Source organism: Lacerta agilis, chromosome 9 (assembly GCF_009819535.1).
Source record: "Lacerta agilis isolate rLacAgi1 chromosome 9, rLacAgi1.pri, whole genome shotgun sequence".
In the NCBI taxonomy this organism is placed as follows: domain Eukaryota; kingdom Metazoa; phylum Chordata; class Lepidosauria; order Squamata; family Lacertidae; genus Lacerta; species Lacerta agilis.
Genome location: NC_046320.1, coordinates 20995707 through 21015148, shown reverse-complemented (window position 1 = coordinate 21015148; position 19442 = coordinate 20995707). Strand labels below are relative to the sequence as shown.

General features: G+C 42.0%; 1 protein-coding gene across 4 annotated transcripts in view; it reads left to right on the top strand.

The window, feature by feature from the left end:
- CRACD (capping protein inhibiting regulator of actin dynamics) overlaps positions 1 to 16406 on the top strand; it is a 65588-nt gene extending 49182 nt beyond the window's left edge. For 2 of the 4 annotated variants that reach the window (XM_033159648.1, XM_033159645.1), the window contains exons 7-10: positions 1892 to 5546; positions 7087 to 7277; positions 10583 to 10748; positions 14855 to 16406. In XM_033159648.1, the coding sequence (XP_033015539.1) occupies positions 1892 to 5546; positions 7087 to 7277; positions 10583 to 10748; positions 14855 to 15015 (4173 nt within the window). In that variant the 3' untranslated portion in view covers positions 15016 to 16406. The remainder of the gene's footprint in view (positions 1 to 1891; positions 5547 to 7086; positions 7278 to 10582; positions 10749 to 14854) is intronic. The other 2 variants (XM_033159646.1, XM_033159647.1) reach the window with 2 other exon arrangements.
- The last annotated feature ends 3036 nt before the right edge of the window (positions 16407 to 19442 follow it).

Genomic DNA, 19442 nt, shown 5'->3' with positions numbered 1-19442 from the left:
GATTTTGGGGTGGTCTTGGGAATTCTCTTGCATGGTGGAAAACCATTGAAATGTAAATTGAGCCAGAATCAGAAGAGTCCCAAGAACAGTCATTTAGTTAAACAAAAACAACATAACAATTGGTTGTGTTAATTGCCCTGGCTTCCCGGCTTTTAAGCATAGCAAGCAATCATACCTTCTTGCCATGCACTTCGGCCCTCAGTTGCATTGCTGCCCACTTGTGCTATGTCTACTTATTTGTGCCTTTTTCACAAAAGGTTACTGCGCTGAGACATATAAAAAATGCAAGATTCAAATCAGTTGGGAATGGCTGCAAGATCAGTCATTCTTCCAATACCGTAAGTGACCATAAACCGACTGCTGCGTTGTTGTTTTCTACTCTGCTTGCCAAGTATTTGTTTTATTTACTTAGAAAATAGTGATATGTAAAGAAAATAAGAGGCTTGAAAGCAAAGGGAATCGTTGAGAAAGTAGGGTAAGCTCTGTGAAAGACAAAATTTCCTGTTTTCCAGCATATGTTTTGTTAATGACTATGCCTTTGCTGGCTGTAATGATGAAAGGCGGAGCTTTATTCTTACAGCATACACTTTTCCTTAAACATTTATTGAAAATGGTGGTAATGTGTTTTATTTTGTTTTTGATGACTTTAGAGTCAGTTCCTCCATTGGTGTAGAGCAGGCATGTCCAACTCCCCAGAGGCTGCAATCTACTCCCAGTATAAAATACTGAGCTTTTTTTTTTTTTTTGGAAAGCAGGACCCACAGTTGTTGAGCTTTTTTGAGAGTGGGGAGATCAAGAGTTGTTGAGGGTTTTTTTTTTTGGATCAACCTAGAACATCCAACAGATGACCTAGAACATCTTCGTGATTGACCTGTTGAACATGCCTGGTGTAGGGGATTAAAATGGGAGAGTTGCACCAGGGTGAAGGGATTTCGTAGATCCATGTCCTGAGGCTGCTGTGATCTTGCCTTTCTGTTCCAGAACGTCATTCCTAGTGAATGGCAAAGTATTTTGATGATCCACTGACTGCATTTTCATGTAGTGCTAAGCCATAAACTATGGGTAAGCCTAGGGGTCGGCAAGGTTTTCCTCGCCTGGGCCAGTTCACTCCAGTGGAGGTCCCTCCGTGGGCCGGATTGCGCACACGATGACAATTTCCAGCATCTGTGCAGACACAATTTTTGATGTTTGTGTCTGCACAGATGCGATTTTCGACACCACCCAAGCGAGTCCGTGCAGCGCGGCGCACCGGTTTAGCACAGCGCGTGGGGACTCGCCGAGCGGGTGGCTCGGTTTGGGGGCGGCTCATGGCCTGGTTAAATAACCCCCGTGGGCCGCTTGTGGCCCATGGACCTTAGGTTGCCTACCCCTGGGTAAGATATTTGTCTACAAGTTGTGTGCTGGTGAATGCAGCTTAAGTTCTTCCACTTTTCTCTTCCCTTCTTCCAGTGGGGGAAAATAACCATGAAACATCTGGCTTGGCATTATTTGTTTCTCTCCAACAGACTATGATTGGGAAGCTAAGAACAAAGCTTGGCTTCAGATTTTATGTTTGGGAGAAAAGAACCACAAGCACTGGTTGAAAAATAATGCTAAACCAGATGCTTCATGGTTTGTTTACTTGCTGGAGAAGAGGAGGAGCAAAGTGAGAGAACTTGAACTATGGGCGCAGACTGGTTAACTTAGCCATAATTTATGGCACAGTGTTGTGACCAAACATATGTGTATGCATTTATTTATAGCAAAAAGAACTAAAATGTAAGGTGGCTCATTATGAACTCCAGGCTTATTGACTTTAAACACTAATTAATTATTACCCTGTTACTCCACACAGCATAGGATGGATAAATAGAAAATGTTAAGTTAAACTGTTTCTGTTTCCTGACACTAGGAGATGCAAAGTGTGGCAGTAGCAGAGGTTGAACAAGAAATCCTAGAACCACAGTTGTATGAAGATAAGATCTCCAAACATGATGGCTACCATGTTGCAGACAAGCCTATTCAGCATAGGGAAAGACAAGAACAGAAGGAGGGCAAAAGAAAGCTAGAACATTGCTGGAGAAACTTGGAAACTGAGAAGAAAGTAGAAATGGGTGAAGCAGAGGTAAAAAGCCACACGGAACACAAAAGACTTCAAGAATGCCAAAGGGAAAAAGAAGGGAAAAAACAGAAGCTTCAGGAGGAAGAGCAGCTTTTGAAGATGGAAGAGAGAAAGGCTCAAGAGGGGAAGAAAAGTCTTGAAAAACGGAGGCATCAAGAATTTCAGATGCAGAGGCACAAAGGACTGGAAGAGCAGAGAAGGAATGAAGAGGGCCTTCATGAACCAGAGGAACAAATGCAACAAGAAAAAGGAAAGCAGCATGAACTAAAGGAACAAAAGCAAAGGCAACTGGAAGAGCAAAGGCATCAGGAACTGGAGGCTCAAAGGCAACTGGAAGAGCAAAGGCATCAGGAACTGGAGGCACAAAGGCAACTGGAAGAGCAAAGGCATCAGGAACTGGAGGCTCAAAGGCAACTGGAAGAGCAAAGACATCAGGAACTGGAGGCTCAAAGACAACTGGAAGAGCAAAGACATCAGGAACTGGAGGCTCAAAGACAACTGGAAGAGCAAAGGCATCAGGAACTGGAGGCTCAAAGACAACTGGAAGAGCAAAGGCATCAGGAACTGGTGGCGCAAAGGCAACTGGAAGAGCAAAGGCATCAGGAACTGAAGGCGCAAAGGCAACTGGAAGAGCAAAGGCAGCAGGAACTGAAGGCGCAAAGGCAACTGGAAGAGCAAAGGCATCAGGAACTGAAGGCGCAAAGGCAACTGGAAGAGCAAAGGCAGCAGGAACTGAAGGCGCAAAGGCAACTGGAAGAGCAAAGGCAGCAGGAACTGAAGGCACAAAGGCAACTGGAAGAGCAAAGGCATCAGGAACTGGAGGCACAAAGGCAACAGGAAGAGCAAAGGCATCAGGAACTGGAGGCGCAAAGGCAACTGGAAGAGCAAAGGCATCGAGAACTAGAAGCACAAAGGCAACTGGAAGAGCAAAGACACCGAGAACTGGAGATGCAAAGGCAACTGGAAGAGCAAAAGTGTCAAGAACTGGTGATTGAAAGGCAAAGGCAAGAGGAAGAGCAAAGACATCGAGAACTGGAAGAACAAAAATGGCAGGAACTGAAGGATCAAGAAGAAGTAGAAGAAAAGAGACACAGAGAATTAGAGGCAAAGCAACAACATAAAAAGCTCTTTCAGCAAGGGTGGAAAGACAGGCAAGAACAGGGGAAGCAAAAATGGCAGGAAGAAAAACAAGGGCATCAGAATTTAGGACAGAGAGCGCAAGGACTGGAAGAGCAAATGAATGAGGCTGAAAAGCAGGATGAACTGAAACAGGAAGTACTTCAAGTGCAAAAAAGTCAAACAGACCTGCGACAAAAAGATCTAGAGAAAAAAAGGAATCTAGAAGGTGAAGAAAGGTTGCAAGGGAAGCTTGAAAAGCAAAAGAGACCAGAAGAACTACCACAGAATCTAAAGGAGAAAATGAATAAGGACAAACAAGATCAGCAAGAACTGGATAAACCAATTAGATCAGCAGCAGAACACAAAAGATGTGAACCACAGCCATGGCCTGAGAAGAGGATGCAACAGGAAGAGTTGATAGAGAGGGAAGGAGGACGAAAGCTGGAAGAACAGAAATCCCCTAGTTTAGAAGGACAAAGACCACTGGAAAAGCCAAAAGAACAAGACAAATCCTTCCCGTTGCAACTGGACAAAAATATTCATTTGGAAGAGCAACATTTGGAAAGCCCTGAGAAAGATCTTCCACTTACAGAAACTAGCCAGCAAATGATAAAGCAGCCAGACAAAGAGCAGAAGGAAGAAGAAACTCTAAGGCACCATCAGAAAAGGAACATTGAAGCTCAAGAGCAGGAAAGAATCTTAGGTGAGGAGCTACGATGGCAGGAAGTTGACGCGAGGCAAAGTATGCCCAGGGGATTTACCTTCCAAGTATCCTCTGGAGAAAAGCAAATTATATTTCCGAAAGTAAATCTGAGCCCAGTTACGCCTGTCAAAGAGGCACCAACTCCTTCAGCTGCAAAAGAATTGATGACTCCTAAATCCAGCAAAGGTTCTCACGGTCCCCCGACTTCTTTGTGTGTCCCCCATACAGCAATTTTGGTCACTGGAGCACAGCTCTGTGGAACTGCGGTCAACCTCAATCAGATAAAAGATACAGCTTGCAAATCTCTACTTGGCTTAACAGAAGAAAGAAAAACGATGGACGCACGTAGAACGTCACCAGATGCGAAGCGTAGGAATAGTAAAATGAAATATGCCCAAGAGCCGTTGGGCAACCAAGCCATCCCAGCTGAGTGGGCTTCTATTAGGTCAAAAATCTTAAAAAGTGCAGAAAATGGCAAGCACAATGAGAGAGACAAAGGAAGCCTCAGTAGGCATAGCGATGATTGGACACCCAAAGGACAAAGCACTTCCCACGGTAATTTGCGCAAGACCTTATCTGCAAGCGCAAAGTTTTCTATAACTCCTGCTTGGCAGAAGTTTTCGGAAATCTCAAAGGCTAATGCAAGCGCTGAGAGTAAAGTTGGCCTTGAAGCAGAAAAGCCAGCCAAGCAGTTGGGTCCACCCACAGTCCATTCAACCCAAGAGACGGTTCATACCGAGGCACTTTCAGCTGCAGGGAATAATCTTGGAACACCTGCAGGAAATACTGAAATACATCACGAAGTGGCAGGCAACACCGAGGGTTGTAAATTTGCCAAAGATCTCCCATCTTTCCTCGTTCCAGGCGTCTCGCATTCTGTAAGTAAGGAAGTAGCCCAGTCGGAAAGTGCAGCAGCTGCTACGGAAACACAGCAGAAAGTTGGTACGAGGAAACTGGACAGCGCTTCCCCAAATGGAGAAGAAAATGTGTCCCCATTTGGGGTGAAATTAAGGAGGACCAACTATTCCTTGCGCTTTCACTATGATCAGCAAGCTGAGCAGAAGAAGAAGAAAAGGTACAGCGCAGGAGACAGTTTTGACGGTGTGCCCACCCCGCTGGTTACGCCTGACAACGAGAAAGGTGCAAATGATATGTTTTTAAAAGAGAACAAATCCCCAAGCCAAGACAGAAAGGATGTCATGGTTAATTCCGTGAAGAACTCCTCAGCTAATATTAATCAGAATTATACAACAGCTGCCCCGGTATCTCTCGCAGCTAGCAGTCACGTGTCTGCACCTAGTCAAGAGAAACCCACCTGCAAATCACCCCTCCTGCAGAAACCTGCATTGGCTCCAAAGCCCACCAGCCAAACTCCGCCATCATCCCCTCTCTCTAAAATGCGCAGGTCTCACTTAACCGAATCCACGGGGCAAAGGGTGGGTAAAACTGAGCCTGACACCACCTGGAGAAAAACGGAAGCTAAAGGGAGCTCTCTGCTTTCACAAGCCCACGAGGCAAGCAAGGGGGAAGAGGAAGAGTCCAGGGAGAAGAGGTCGTTTTTCCCATCCATCACCATGCCATGGAGAGAGAGAACGGAGAAGAAGCCAGAGGCATTGAAAAAAGGTAGGCGGGGGAAAATGCAGCCCCTAAATACAGCTCTGTGGTGAGCAAGGGGGGTCAGTATCCGAAATGTCAGCCTTAGACAGTATTGTATAATTTCCTCGGTGGTGGTTTTTATAGGTTCATTACTGGATTCCATCAAAGTTTTATTATGCGCACACCAGGGGTGATTTCACATGTCTCCTTAAGGACTGACGCATAAAGTGATTTTTTTTCATTGCATAAAATTAGATTACACATAGCGGGGAAAGTTTTTTTGTATCATGTCACATTGCAGCAAACGCAGTGCTTGACAATAGAAGCAACTAATTAATCTGAGTAATCTAGAGGTGTTCGTGCGTGTGTAAATGCATCCCAGTAAACTCAGTAAGGACTCCTCCACATTTTCCTACCTCTACATCTTTGGCAAGTCGTGTTATTGCAGTAAAGCCCCGCATCCAAATGTAGTGTCCCTATACAGAGCTCCTGTGCATGCAAGCCTTCCGCATTCACTTCAACAGGAGGGGTAGATCTGTGCATTAATCCTTTGGCTTGTGTTCCATTGAAATGAATGGCATTGGTGGAGTTCTGTCTGATGCCAGAGATTGCTCCACAGGGATGTAGCCCTTTCGGGCAGCAGTCTTGTGCGGGACTTCTAAACTTCATTTTCTGCAGCATAGCCATTTGCAGGCTTGAAAGTTTGCCCAAATATCCCAAAACAGCATGTCAAATAACTCCAAAACTGAACCCCCACGCTTTCTAGAAATAGACTGAGGTGTTAGTGCTCAATAGATGGTTACAGATAAAACAAGTTTTGACATTTCTAGGACAGCTTGCACCGAGATCTAAGGATGCGAAGATCTTGTTAACAAAATCGTTGAAAAAGTTGTGGCTGCTGAAGTCTTAGCCAAATGTTTTCTAGAAGTGCGGAGCTAAGCTCACAATGAAGGAGAAATGGATAAAAGGCTCAATTGGAGCCAAACCTGATTTGGCTAACAGGAAATGTTGAAGGTGAGAATAGCTATGCTGTGGGATCATCTGTTTACTACTTTTTTCAAAAGATCATAGATCATAGAATTGTGGGGTCATAAAATTGTAGAGTTGGAAGGGACCACAAGGGTCATCTAGTCCAACCCCCTGCATTTTTTTGCCCAATTTGGGGCTCGAACCCAGGACCTTGAGATTAAGTGTCTCACGCTTTAGTGACAGAGCTGTCAGCTGCTTTGATACACTGATGGGGTCTGAGCCGGCAGTGACTTGCTAGGAAAGGGATTTTAGGGTCATGGCAAATAGCTCAATGAAAATATTGACCCTGTGTTTGGCAGGGGGAAAGGTGAATTCCGTCCGTGCTAGGGATCATTAGGAAGTTATTGACTCCCCTAAAAAGAAATGTTACAGCAGTGGGAATTTGAACCTTGTTCCCCACAGTGCTAGTCCAACCCTCTGCACCACACTAAGCCATACTTCTGACAGAATACTGGGTGAGATACTCCTCTTGAATATCTTGTATGCATCTCTGTCTCTGTCATACAAATTGAAACCCTTGTGCGTTGTGTTCTTCTAGAAAGGCCGGTTCTTCAGAGCAGGCATTCCATAGACGGCTCCAAGCTGATTGAAAAAGTTGAAACCGCACAGCCGCTCTGGATCACGTTGGCTCTGCAAAAGCAGAAGGGCTTTCGAGAGCAGCAGGCAACCAGAGAGGAAAGGAGACAAGCCAGGGAGGCAAAGCAAGCTGAGAAACTTGCTAAAGAAAATGTAAGTATATAAATCTGCAGGTGATTTCCCCCCCCCTTTCTTTAAAGAGCAACAGCAGATCTAACAAATCCAAAAGAATGATCCCTGATGGTTCGTGCAGGCTTCCATTTAGCGTCGAAGTCACATAATGGTTGCTTACCAACAGGAAACGGCTATCTGCTCTCTATGTGTGGACATACTGCTCTTATTCTTTCACCATCTCCTCAATGATTATTGTGCAATATGGAAAAGGTTGCATTTCTCTCTCCAAACCACAAAACAGGCTTAGAAATGAGGACTCCCAAGATTCTTCTGGTCTCTCAACAGTCCAGTTCTACTATGAATGAAGAATGGTCATGACCACGACAATGCTACTTATTTCACCACTATCTTTACTAGTCAAAGCTTAAATAATTTCTAAAATCTGAAGGCAGCTAGGGGGAATGCTAAAGTAGGGAGTCAAGAGATAAAAGGAACAACTGGCAAGTTTGGCCTTGGAGTTCAAAATGAAGCAGGGCAAAGGCTAATAGAGTTCTGTCAAGAGAACAAGCTGGTCATCACAAACACTCTTTTCCAACAACACAAGAGACGACTCTACACATGGACATCACCAGATGGGCAACATCGAAATCAGATTGATTATATTCTCTGCAGCCAAAGATGGAGAAGCTCTATACACTCAGCAAAAACAAGACCTGGAGCTGACTGTGGCTCTGATCATCAGCTTCTTATAGCAAAATTCCAGCTTAAACTGAAGAAAGTAGGAAAAACCACTGGGCCAGTAAGATACAATCTAAATCAAATTCCTTATGAATACACAGTTGAAGTGAAAAACAGGTTTAAGGACTTAGATTTGGTGGATAGAGTGCCTGAAGAACTGTGGATGGAGGCTCGTAACATTATACAGGAGGCAGCAACGAAAACCATCCCAATGAAAAAGAAATGCAAGAAAGCAAAGTGGCTGTCCAATGAGGCCTTAAAAATAGCGGGGGAGAGAAGGCAAGCAAAATGCGAGGGAGATAGTGAAAGATACAGGAAATTGAATGCAGATTTCCAAAGAATAGCAAGGAGAGACAAGAGGGCCTTTCTAAACGAACAATGCAAAGAAATAGAGGAAAATAACAGAATGGGAAAAACCAGAGATCTGTTCAAGAAAATTGGAGATATGAAAGGAACATTTCGTACAAAGATTACCACAATTAAGGACAAAAGTGGAAAGGACCTAACAGAAGCAGAAGACATCAAGAAGAGGTGGCAAGAATACACAGAGGAACTATACCAGAAAGATATGGAGGTCTCATACACCCCAGGTAGTGTGGTTGCTGACCTTGAGCCAGACATCCTGGAGAGTGAAGTCAAATGGGCCTTAGAAAGCCTTGCTAACAACAAGGCCAGTGGAAGTGATGATATTCCAGCTGAACTATTTAAAATCCTAAAAGATGATGCTGTTAAGGTGCTACACTCAATATGCCAACAAGTTTGGAAAACTCAGCAGTGGCCAGAGGATTGGAGAAGATCAGTTTACATCCCAATCCCAAAGAAGGGCAGTGCCAAAGAATGCTCTAACTACCGCACAATTGCACTCATTTCACACGCTAGCAAGGTTATGCTTAAAATTCTACAAGGCAGGCTTAAGCAGTACGTGGACCGAGAACTCCCAGAAGTGCAAGCTGGATTTCGAAGGGGCAGAGGAACCAGAGACCAAATTGCAAACATGCGTTGGATTATGGAGAAAGCTAGAGAGTTCCAGAAAAACATCTACTTCTGCTTCATTGACTACGCAAAAGCATTTGACTGTGTCGACCACAGCAAACTATGGCAAGTTCTTAAAGAAATGGGAGTGCCTGATCACCTCATCCATCTCCTGAGAAATCTGTATGTGGGACAAGAAGCTACAGTTAGAACTGGATGTGGAATAACTGATTGGTTCAAAATTGGGAAAGGAGTACGACAAGGCTGTATATTGTCCCCCTGCTTATTTAACTTATATGCAGAATTCATCATGCGAAAGGCTGGGTTGGATGAATCCCAAACCGGAATTAAGATTGCCGGAAAAAATATCAACAACCTCAGATATGCTGATGATACAACCTTGATGGCAGAAAGTGAGGAGGAATTGAAGAACCTTTTAATGAGGGTGAAAGAGGAAAGCGCAAAATATGGTCTGAAGCTCAACATCAAAAAAACTAAGATCATGGCCACTGGTCCCATCACCTCCTGGCAAATAGAAGGGGAAGAAATGGAGGCAGTGAGAGATTTCACTTTCTTGGGTTCCATGATCACTGCAGATGGTGACAGCAGTCACGAAATTAGAAGACGCCTGCTTCTTGGGAGAAAAGCAATGACAAACCTAGACAGCATCTTAAAAAGCAAAGACATCACCTTGCCGACAAAGGTCCGTATAGTTAAAGCTATGGTTTTTCCAGTAGTAATGTACGGAAGTGAGAGCTGGACCATCAAGAAGGCTGATCGCCGAAGAATTGATGCTTTTGAATTATGGTGCTGGAGGAGACTCTTGAGAGTCCCATGGACTGCAAGAAGATCAAACCTATCCATTCTCAAGGAAATCGGCCCTGAGTGCTCACTAGAAGGACAGATCCTGAAGTTGAGGCTCCAGTACTTTGGCTACCTCATGAGAAGAGAAGACTCCTTAGAAAAGACCCTGATGTTGGGAAAGATTGAGGGCACAAGGAGAAGGGGACGACAGAGGATGAGATGGTTGGACAGTATTCTCGAAGCTACTAACATGAGTTTGGCCAAACTGCGGGAGGCAGTGAAGGATAGGCGTGCCTGGCGTGCTCTGGTCCATGGGGTCACGAAGAGTCGGACACGACTGAACGACTGAACAACAACAACATGCTTGGGGAATGCATATTAGTGAAATTATATACATTTGGGGGGATGTATATAGCACACATTTCTATATAACATGAGACTGCCTTGCAAAAGTATGCATTTTAGGAGATACTCACACTAAAAGGCTGATGAATTTTCATGTTTTTTGTTTTTGTTTTTATAAAAACACACACAAACTAATGTGGAAACATGGAGAACAAAACTTACAATTGGACAAATGAGAAAATGGGGGGCGGGGCGGAATGACATTGTCACATTATTGGTTCGTTTGCTTGTCAGTCTGGGTCTTATTCCTAGGTGAGTGCTAATTCATCTAGGCTGCAGTTCTACGATTACCAAAGCTGCAGTCTTATAACCCACGTGGGGCTACACGTGTACAAGATTGCACTGTAAATATATTATTACTATGTTATAATGAAATAATATAAATGTAATGTCGTGGTGGTTGGTGTTGTTGTTCTTTGCGCTAGGCCAGTATCAGCAGTCACGCAGATACTAAAAGCAGCAGCAGCAGAACTAGTACACTGCCTAGACCTGCAGCCCAGGAAGAGGAGAAGAAAGCTGAGACTCCTCTGTCAAGGTTTGAACGCAGAGAACAGCTTAAAAAATCAAACACCCTTCCTACATCTGTGACAGGTATGTTGTTGTTTTTTTTGTCACGGTTATATCACAGCCTTGACGTTTTTGTGGTCTCTGAATGGCTCCCCTGTTGACTCAAGCTATGTCCCCCATACTACATTTGAAGAGAATTTTTTTTATTTTCTGGCTTGTTTATCGGCATGGTGCCATGGGCTTTTGAGGCTCGGTGCTTCAGAAAACAAACACTTTCAACTGGAGCAAGTTCCATAACTTTTCTGACCTGACATGAGCACCGAGGGTGCTCATAGCTAACTAGCTCACACAAAAAAAATCATTTATTACTAGCATGCCTAGTTTACTCATATGTTGTACATTACCAGCAGCTTGGAAGAACTCCCATTCTGATTCGCACACGTTTTCTCATCTTGTCACCTGGAGGCAAATCTTACCATACTCAGCTAACCTCCGATTACTAATATGCCTTAGTGGGAGTTGTGGCCTCGGTGTTTGACTAGATGGAGGTTGGATGAATATTGTGCTTAGTTTTCTTGTCGTTTCTGCTCACGCCCGCGGAGCTGAATACCCATTTATCGACAAACCGGATGAATTCAGATTTTACAGCTTGGTTTGAATAGGCTCCTTACTGCTCATGGTTTGGAAAAAAAAGAAAGGGAAATTCTGCCTTTCTCCTTTTGGAATTAGCAAATTCCTCTTGAAAATATGGCCTTTGATAGGTACGTGCCTGGATATAATGCTGGCAGATGGCTGAGAAAGCTGTTATACTAATGAATAATGTGCTAGTATAATAAATACGTTGTTCCCTCTAGCGCACGGAAACCATTAAGTTCCTAGATTATACTGCCTAATTACTGCTTCTTTTGTGTGTCTCTTAAACTGTGCCTTTAAAACCTGCAGGCTGATTAGCTGATAGAAACAAGAAGGGCAATGAATTTTATTTCATGGTAGGGTAACACGCAGTGGTGGCAAGGGGGAGTAAAATTTTATGTACACCATATTATTTACTATTGCAATCCTTGTTCACATGATAGAGCCATAGCTTTGGAAACCATTTATTTTTGCGGAGGAGATAAATGAAGCACTTTTCTTCTGCCCTTCCCTCATCTATTCTAGGGTTGAGCTCTGGCATTAAAAACTGATACCGTGGCTGTTGGTTTTGATATCAACCACTTATAATGCTTAGAACTTTTCTCAGGATAATAACGTTGTGGGAAACCAATTAGCTCCTGTTTCAAGATGAGTGGCAAAAATGGGAAGGAGGGATTCCGTGTTCTTTCCAAAAGGGAGATAGATCTGGAAGGGTTGTGGGTTTTTTTTCCGGGGAACTCTAAATCAAGGAGAATGTACTACTACACAAGCTGAATGTGTGGCGTTCTCACACACACCCTCATTCCACATCGACTCCTTGTACTTGCGGCAGGAGCAATCCAGATATGGAAACCTGATTTCTCATGCAGATTGCCCCTTGTTGGATCAGCATCATTAATTTGTGTGTCTTCAGTTTCCTCTGTGAGGAAGAGCAGGTATTGCTTCCACATGCAGGCAGTTGGGACTGCCTAACTGAAACCTGGTATCTCCTTTGGTTGCCACAGCTTATGCAGAGTAAGGATGGGTGGGTGAATTGTTAGTGTGAATATTTTTGCTACGCTGATGACTTGTCAGATTTGAGTCTGTTCAGTGTATTTTAAATGCTATAAATAAAATGCTACAAAACAACAGGACAAGGACAAACATCATACCATGCCTGAGAAAACAATAAAAGGGGGTGAGCCCTCATCGCACCCCAAAGACATAACCCAAATAGCCAATCCCTTTTGGTGTTTCCTCGCTGACAGTGCACACACACACACACCCCTGGCAGGCTGGCCTTAGATTGCCACTTTTCCAGCATCAATGCAATGGGGGCTAGTTTGGGGAGTGCGCTGAACAGTTACAGCCATGCGGACTGATGGTCAGCAGGCTCAGTGGGACCTAGTCCTGATGAAAATGCCTCTCAGAAACAGCAGCCTCTTGGAGGCAGCTGTTTTTACAAGCGGAGAACGCAGGGCATCTGATGTCACCCAGTACCAGTGCCTCTCCCCGCTCCCCCTCTTCCAGCCACCTGCCTCACCCTACTTGCATCCTTATAATTAGATACTTATTACTCCTGAAGCTCAGAATATTGTTTGAAAATCAACGTATTTTGGAGTATTTGCATGTAAAGCTTATTCAGCTGGTGCAGCAAGGAAATAAGATATTTCAGCCCTGCTGTAAAGCTTTTGAAGTCTACCAATCTCTCAAATGTTAAGAGAGTCAAAAGGAGTCAGCTTCTGCAGGCTTAGAATTCCTACTGGTAAAAAAATAGGTCAGAGAAATGCAAGACTAATTACAGTTTCTCCCAAAATTATGCTGTATCTTTCCAAAGGTTTTGTTTTTCAAGGTTACAGATGTCTTTGAAGAGATTATGGTGAAGTGGAGAGATAATCTGTGCAGGGAGTAAAGTTCCTCAGAAAAGGAAATTCTCTTTTGTTTTGTTATTTATTGTTTACTAATTGCCATATATCTGGCATTGCATGTGAATTCTAAGGCACCAAAAATATCAGTGCAATTTTGAAAGGTTCAGTCTGCCATCTTAATTCAAAATGGCAGCCAACAATGTCCAAATATAGGTGAAAACCTGCTCCCTGATCTCCAGAAACAACATGCAAGATTTGGTTACACAATCTCAAGCGATGTCCCAGTGTATAGTGAACAATTTTCCAAAGCATTAAAAAAGATTTTTACAACAACCCCACCCCCAATTCTTGCTTCCTAATGATACAGTTGGCATGTAACATTAAGTCTCCATTTCCCATGGTTCACTCCCCACCTTCGGGGGGAACATTAGACAAAAATAAAACATACGATAAGTCATATTTGCCAGTTTGTCTTAAGCATGATTTAATCATGAATGTCTCTCTCCGTCCTGGGTGGATACACGACTCCCCCTTCCTGCACAGTCCCTGCATGATTCAAAAAAAGTCCTCCTGTGGTTTGTCATGTCTGAACCTGGAGAATTAAAGTTCAACTCCAACTAACTAATTTTGTTACCAACACTGACTTAGTATACCAGCCCTAAAATAACCATTAACAAATATAAGTAGGAAACTCTTCATTAGTATAACATGTCAGCAAGGTGGGCAGTCCTCTCCTTAGGAGTGTAATGTTTCTTGAAATAATTCATCCCCAACAAACTTAGATGAGAAAGTAGGGTGAATGGTTTGAATCCCTTTATGCTGTCCACAGCTACAAATTCAGCTTCCAATGATGAACGCTTCTGCAGCTTCAGATGAATTAAATCTTATGCATTGTTGTGGCCATACAGAGGACAGGTGATGGAGAAATGCTTCAAAATTATTTCCCCTGATTTTAGGCTTTTGTAACAATCTACTGCTTTAAGGAACTCTTGATCCCCTGGTACGCACCAATTTATGTAGTTAGTGTGTGTATATGTGTGGGTGCATGTGCTCTGAATGCAGGGCTGCTTGATCATCGGGCATTGTTCCAAAAGCTGAAATTGTTGGATTCTGCTTTGACTTAATCTACACATGAGTCGAGGAAGATGCAAACAATTAACTTTTATTTTCTTACAAAACTCCTCCTAAAGTTTAAGAGAAGTCTGAAACAGGACTCAACAGACATGGAACTTCTTCTCAGCTGCCACAAAAGTTCTTACTTTTCCAGAGGAAGGACTTGGTTTTCACTTAAAGAGTCAGAACTTACTAACCAACAATAAAGATAAAGTCTAGATTGAGGCAGGCTGAGTTTACCTTCCCCAGTGATAACACTGAACATTTTATAAAATACAGTATAAAATGGAAGAAACCCACATAGCTAGGGCACCATGGAGGAGGGGGTGGTTATTCCTCAGAAACGCCTATAACTCTGGCTGTTATGAATTATTTAAAAAGAGGAATAAGAATGCACTTCAAGTATATCTCCCTTTTACCAACTCAATCTTGGGCAGGCGTTTGAATTTTGCTGTGAAATCTTGCTCTCTCCAACTTTCTTGCCTGCCTATTTAAATGGCTCTCCTGCCACACTGAACATGCACATGACAAATGTTTCTGGTAGGTTTCTGCCATTTTACTTTGCAGTGATGGATCTTTTTCTTTTTCTTCATTAAGTGGAGATCTCTGATTCTCTTCCACCGTCACCCTTGACTAAAGAAGTCACCAAGAGATTCTCCACGCCAGAAGCTAATCCGGTGTCGACAGAACCTGCCTGGCTGGCCTTAGCCAAGAGGAAAGCAAAAGCCTGGAGTGACTGTCCCCAAATCATTAAGTAAACAATACTGGTTTTGCTCTTTTTCTGTTGTTTATTAATTGCTCTCTCCTCTTTATTTGTATTTTCACATGACAGAACCAATTGGGACAAAAATAAGCGCATATCCTGAAGGATGAAGAACATTTTTAACAGTTTTACCCGTTTTTTCCTGGCTCACTGCAGATTTCAGCTACATTTTAGAATCTTTTGCATCAAAAATCTAGGGACTATGGAATAGAGGTTTAGGCACAAAGCTCAAGTTTCATCTCTCTCGAAAGCATATGGATGTTATGTGTTACAGGTTCATATCACTTTAAGGATCGGTGCCGAAATGTTCCTGAATTTTGGCTCTGATGGTATGGATTTCCATTTGTGTTTTTTTAAAAAAATATGTTGCTGCAAAGCAGATATTCCAGCCACTTAAGCTGCTAAAATGAATGTAATGCACATGTTGTTTCCACTTTTGAATAGAGAAAGTAATACCATTTACTGATAAATTCAGTATTTTGTTTTAAAAAGCTTAATTGTGACAAAAATTGCCTTTATCAGCTGCTTCTAACTGGAAATATATATAAATAATTAACATGCTGAAACAGGGTGGCATCAAATATGCATTTTCCTGCAATGATTCTCCAAACCATGCAGAAGCTCTCATGCAAAATCCATGACAATATTTTCACTGCCGTTGTGTGCAGAAGTAAGCTATCCTGGTAATAAGCTACACACCTCCATCTTTCAGTGATTGGTAGCACGGCACAGATAATAGGATTAAAAGCACATGTGAAGGCAGTACGACCACAAACACTAATCTTTCAAATTATACATGATTTAAATATTATACAAAAACCCACTTGATTTAAATATTATACAAAAACCCACTTAGCCATGTACTGTAACTATCCCTATGCCTAAATGGTTGCATATTAGGAACCCAAAATATTAACAAAAGGAGACATGATTCCAGCTTTGTGAAAATGGGGAATTTTTGAACAGCAGGAACTAGACTGTTTGGACTTCGTTCTTATGGACCTTAGATTGCATATTCTCAGGAAAATAATTGTTTTCTGTACTTAATTAGCACTTTGATTTTCAACACCTGTGCCGGCATATCTGCATGTTACGCTGGCAAGAACATGACTTCAGCACTTTTGTTAATGGCATGTTTTAAAAATATGTAGTTACTGTTAGATACTCAGTACAGGAAGTCGTAGAGCAGACTTCAGATTGTAAATCTGGCTGAAGAACATTGCAGGGATAAGTGTAATTTATTTGCATGTAAGTCTTACTCCCCTTTAAATCTTTTTATCTCTAAAATGTGGAGGAAACAGTGATGTGTTTTTATGGTTACTTTTAAAATTGCTTCAAATTCAAGGATCACCAAATAGGTCTACAAGGTATGGAATTCAGATTGTTCCAGTAGATATGAACTGGTTTAAACAGAACTTCAGTTTGCCTGGTTTGTCGATTCTACAGCAAATGGGGTCTTCAACCTATTCCACATAAAACTAGTTATATTTTTAAAGCCCCTTTTGTTTATAAGAGGCAAAGGTGCATTTTGCTTAACTAATGGCTAATTCAACAGGATCCTTCATAGTACCACACTTGTTTTGCCAGAATAATGGAAGAACTCGATAATTAATCCAAGGAACATTTTGAGAACTGCAGTTCTGCTCCAGCGTATATTTTTAAGGCAGCAGATGCTGTTAATGAATAGGCATCCTACAGAGGAAACAAAAGGTCAGTTGTGTTTCTGTAAAATTGCAAGCACAAGGGGTTTTTGGCAGTTATGTAGCTGCTATACGAAGGGATGTCCATGTGGTTATTGGGCTATCAGTGTTGTTTTTGGTTTCATATTTAAATTCAAACCATAAGAGTTCCTAAATAACCCATCGATTTCAGGATTATTACAAATGTTTAAGGCAAAAGCAGCCTTTAGGATTTCGTGGGAATCAAGTTAATAAAGAGCCAGTTTCTTGAAGAACTGAAAACAGCTTATACGCTTCCACTTAAGCGGCAAAGATTTCAACCAATATAACAGGTATGCGAAGGCTTTTTGTTTAACCTATGGCACAAACCTATATACCTACGTAATACAAAGCACAGATCGGGCTCTTTTTGGCCAGCAATGACAAGATGGGAAAAGTCTGTTTGTGGATGTCCATCTCATGCAAAACTTACTGGTGACCCTCCTTTATTTTAGAGAGAGGTAACCTGCTGACACCAGGAAGAGCTCCTGCTGAATGTGGGATAAGTAGCACATAGTACAGCCTGTATACAAAGCAAGTACAGGCCAGCCTTGATTGGTGCAAAAGCCTCTTGCTGGTGGTAGAAAATGCTTTTTTAAAGCACGCTTAATCTAGTAGTGCTTAAACCTGGAATTGCATAAACTGCAATTAAAACTTTGTTTCCTCAAATCCATTTCCAATAATTTTTGGGAATAGGAGAGCAGGAAAGGGGAATGTTGGGGTTGAAAGCTGGAGAGTTGGGTGGGATGAATAATAATTTTAGGGTGAAAGGTGCTACTTGCATGATAAAAGGGGGGGAAAGACCTACCAAATAATTCTAGACACACTGTTAGCATAGAGCGTATAGTGAGTAAATAGTTCAAAAGCAAAGTGTTTTCAAGCATGAGGGGGTCTAGTGTACGAAAATAGTATTCAGAGGCTCTGATCCAGAGAACCAAGGAAACCAGAAGGCTGTTTCCCCTGTTGCTGTTAAAATGCTGTTCAACAGGAATACCATCAGCATCGATAGCCCTGAGCATACTGTAGGCAGTAAGGAACACCTGGACTTAAGCTGGGAGGAACCCACTTTCCCTTCACTCTGCTTTACACATGATCAGGGTATCAAGAGTTGACGTATTGGTTACACTGCAAGGAGTGCTGCCCCTGCAGATGTTTCCCCAGACATTTAATGGGGGTGTCCAGCTGGTGCAGCACTCTGTGCATTTATAGGAAGGGGGAACCCATTTCTACTCATGAATCGGTATCTGGATCAGAGTTGGGGGTATGTACAATATTGGTTCGGAAACATTTTTAGAAGCCTATATTTTCAACATTGTCATTTCATGTAAAGTCAACTTGAAAATTTTGCACTAAAATACCAATGAAGTGTTACTTTGCTTAAGCTCTGTCACAGCCTTTCTACTGAACAAACATGACATTTATTCAAAACACTTTAAAAACCTGATCTGACCACTATGTAGAATATGGTCTCAACTTTTGTTGGTGGTGGAGTAACTTATATACAAAAGACTTAAGCTATAGAAAGTTAATCATATCCAAGTTCTGTTGAAATGAATAGGGCTTAAGCCACTTATGAAAACTTCGTTGTATTGATTTCAACAGGAGTTGGGCATCACTAACGTTTGGGAACAAAATATTATTTCTGAGGTTACAGATGCATAACCTCTGTTGTTCATATAGTGGTGTATAAAATTATGAACAAATGTACAATTGTGGGGTTTTGTTTTGTGTACTTTTTTAATTTTTCAAATGTTTTAAAGTGCAATTGTTTCTTATACTAATGTCATTTTAATTCCTATTAAATTATAATCTGCTGAAAGTTATCAGAAGATGTACGTATTCATTGTCTTTTTGTTACAAATGTCAGGTTTATCTTCTAAGAAAAGCCTGAATTGCTATAGGTATCTATGTGTTTTTACCAACAATAAAACCTAAGTAAAATGATCTATGACTACGGGATATATTAGTGCAATTTCTCTTTTTTGGTTTTTGATCGTTAAATTTTAATGTAAATGGTTAATCACGGAAAATTTCTTCTATTTCAATAAAAAAGACAAGTGTTTATGTAGCTATGAAAGTACTTTTTATTTATGTTCTCATTTATGGGTTATTCATTACTGCTTGTTTTTTTAAGGTTACATGAAAATGTTTAACAAGAAGTTCATTCCTGTTGGTGATAATTCAGGGGAAAAACAGTGAGTTGTACTCCCATAAATGCAATTTCCCCTGCCTACCCCATCCCTCCACCCCGGTCCCTAAAATCTGCTTTATGGGCTTGGAGGACTTAGAAGCAGATTAGGATGGGATGGAGAGTTACAGTGAGGAAGACAGGAAAGGGAAGTCATGCCTTGTCTGCTCCCATGACATTAGATACCTCCCTGTGATCTTCACCCAAGAATTCATCCATAACTGTTAAGAGCACCTATATGGAGGTAGATATATTACCTTTTAAAAATGTCCTGTATGCTATGCGTGATCCTTATAGCATGTAATAGAAAGGGCACACTGTTTCACAAAATTAGCACTTTGATTTTCAACATCTACCTGTTTTCTGGAACAAATGTAAACTTCTGTTTTGTCATTTGCACATTACAGAAATGAGCCAAAGCAGCACTAAGTGTCCTGCCAGCACAAGGATTCCTGCTTAGGCAACAGGGCTTTCCCTCTCTTTCCCCCCAATCTGCTCTAACACAGCCATGGACAG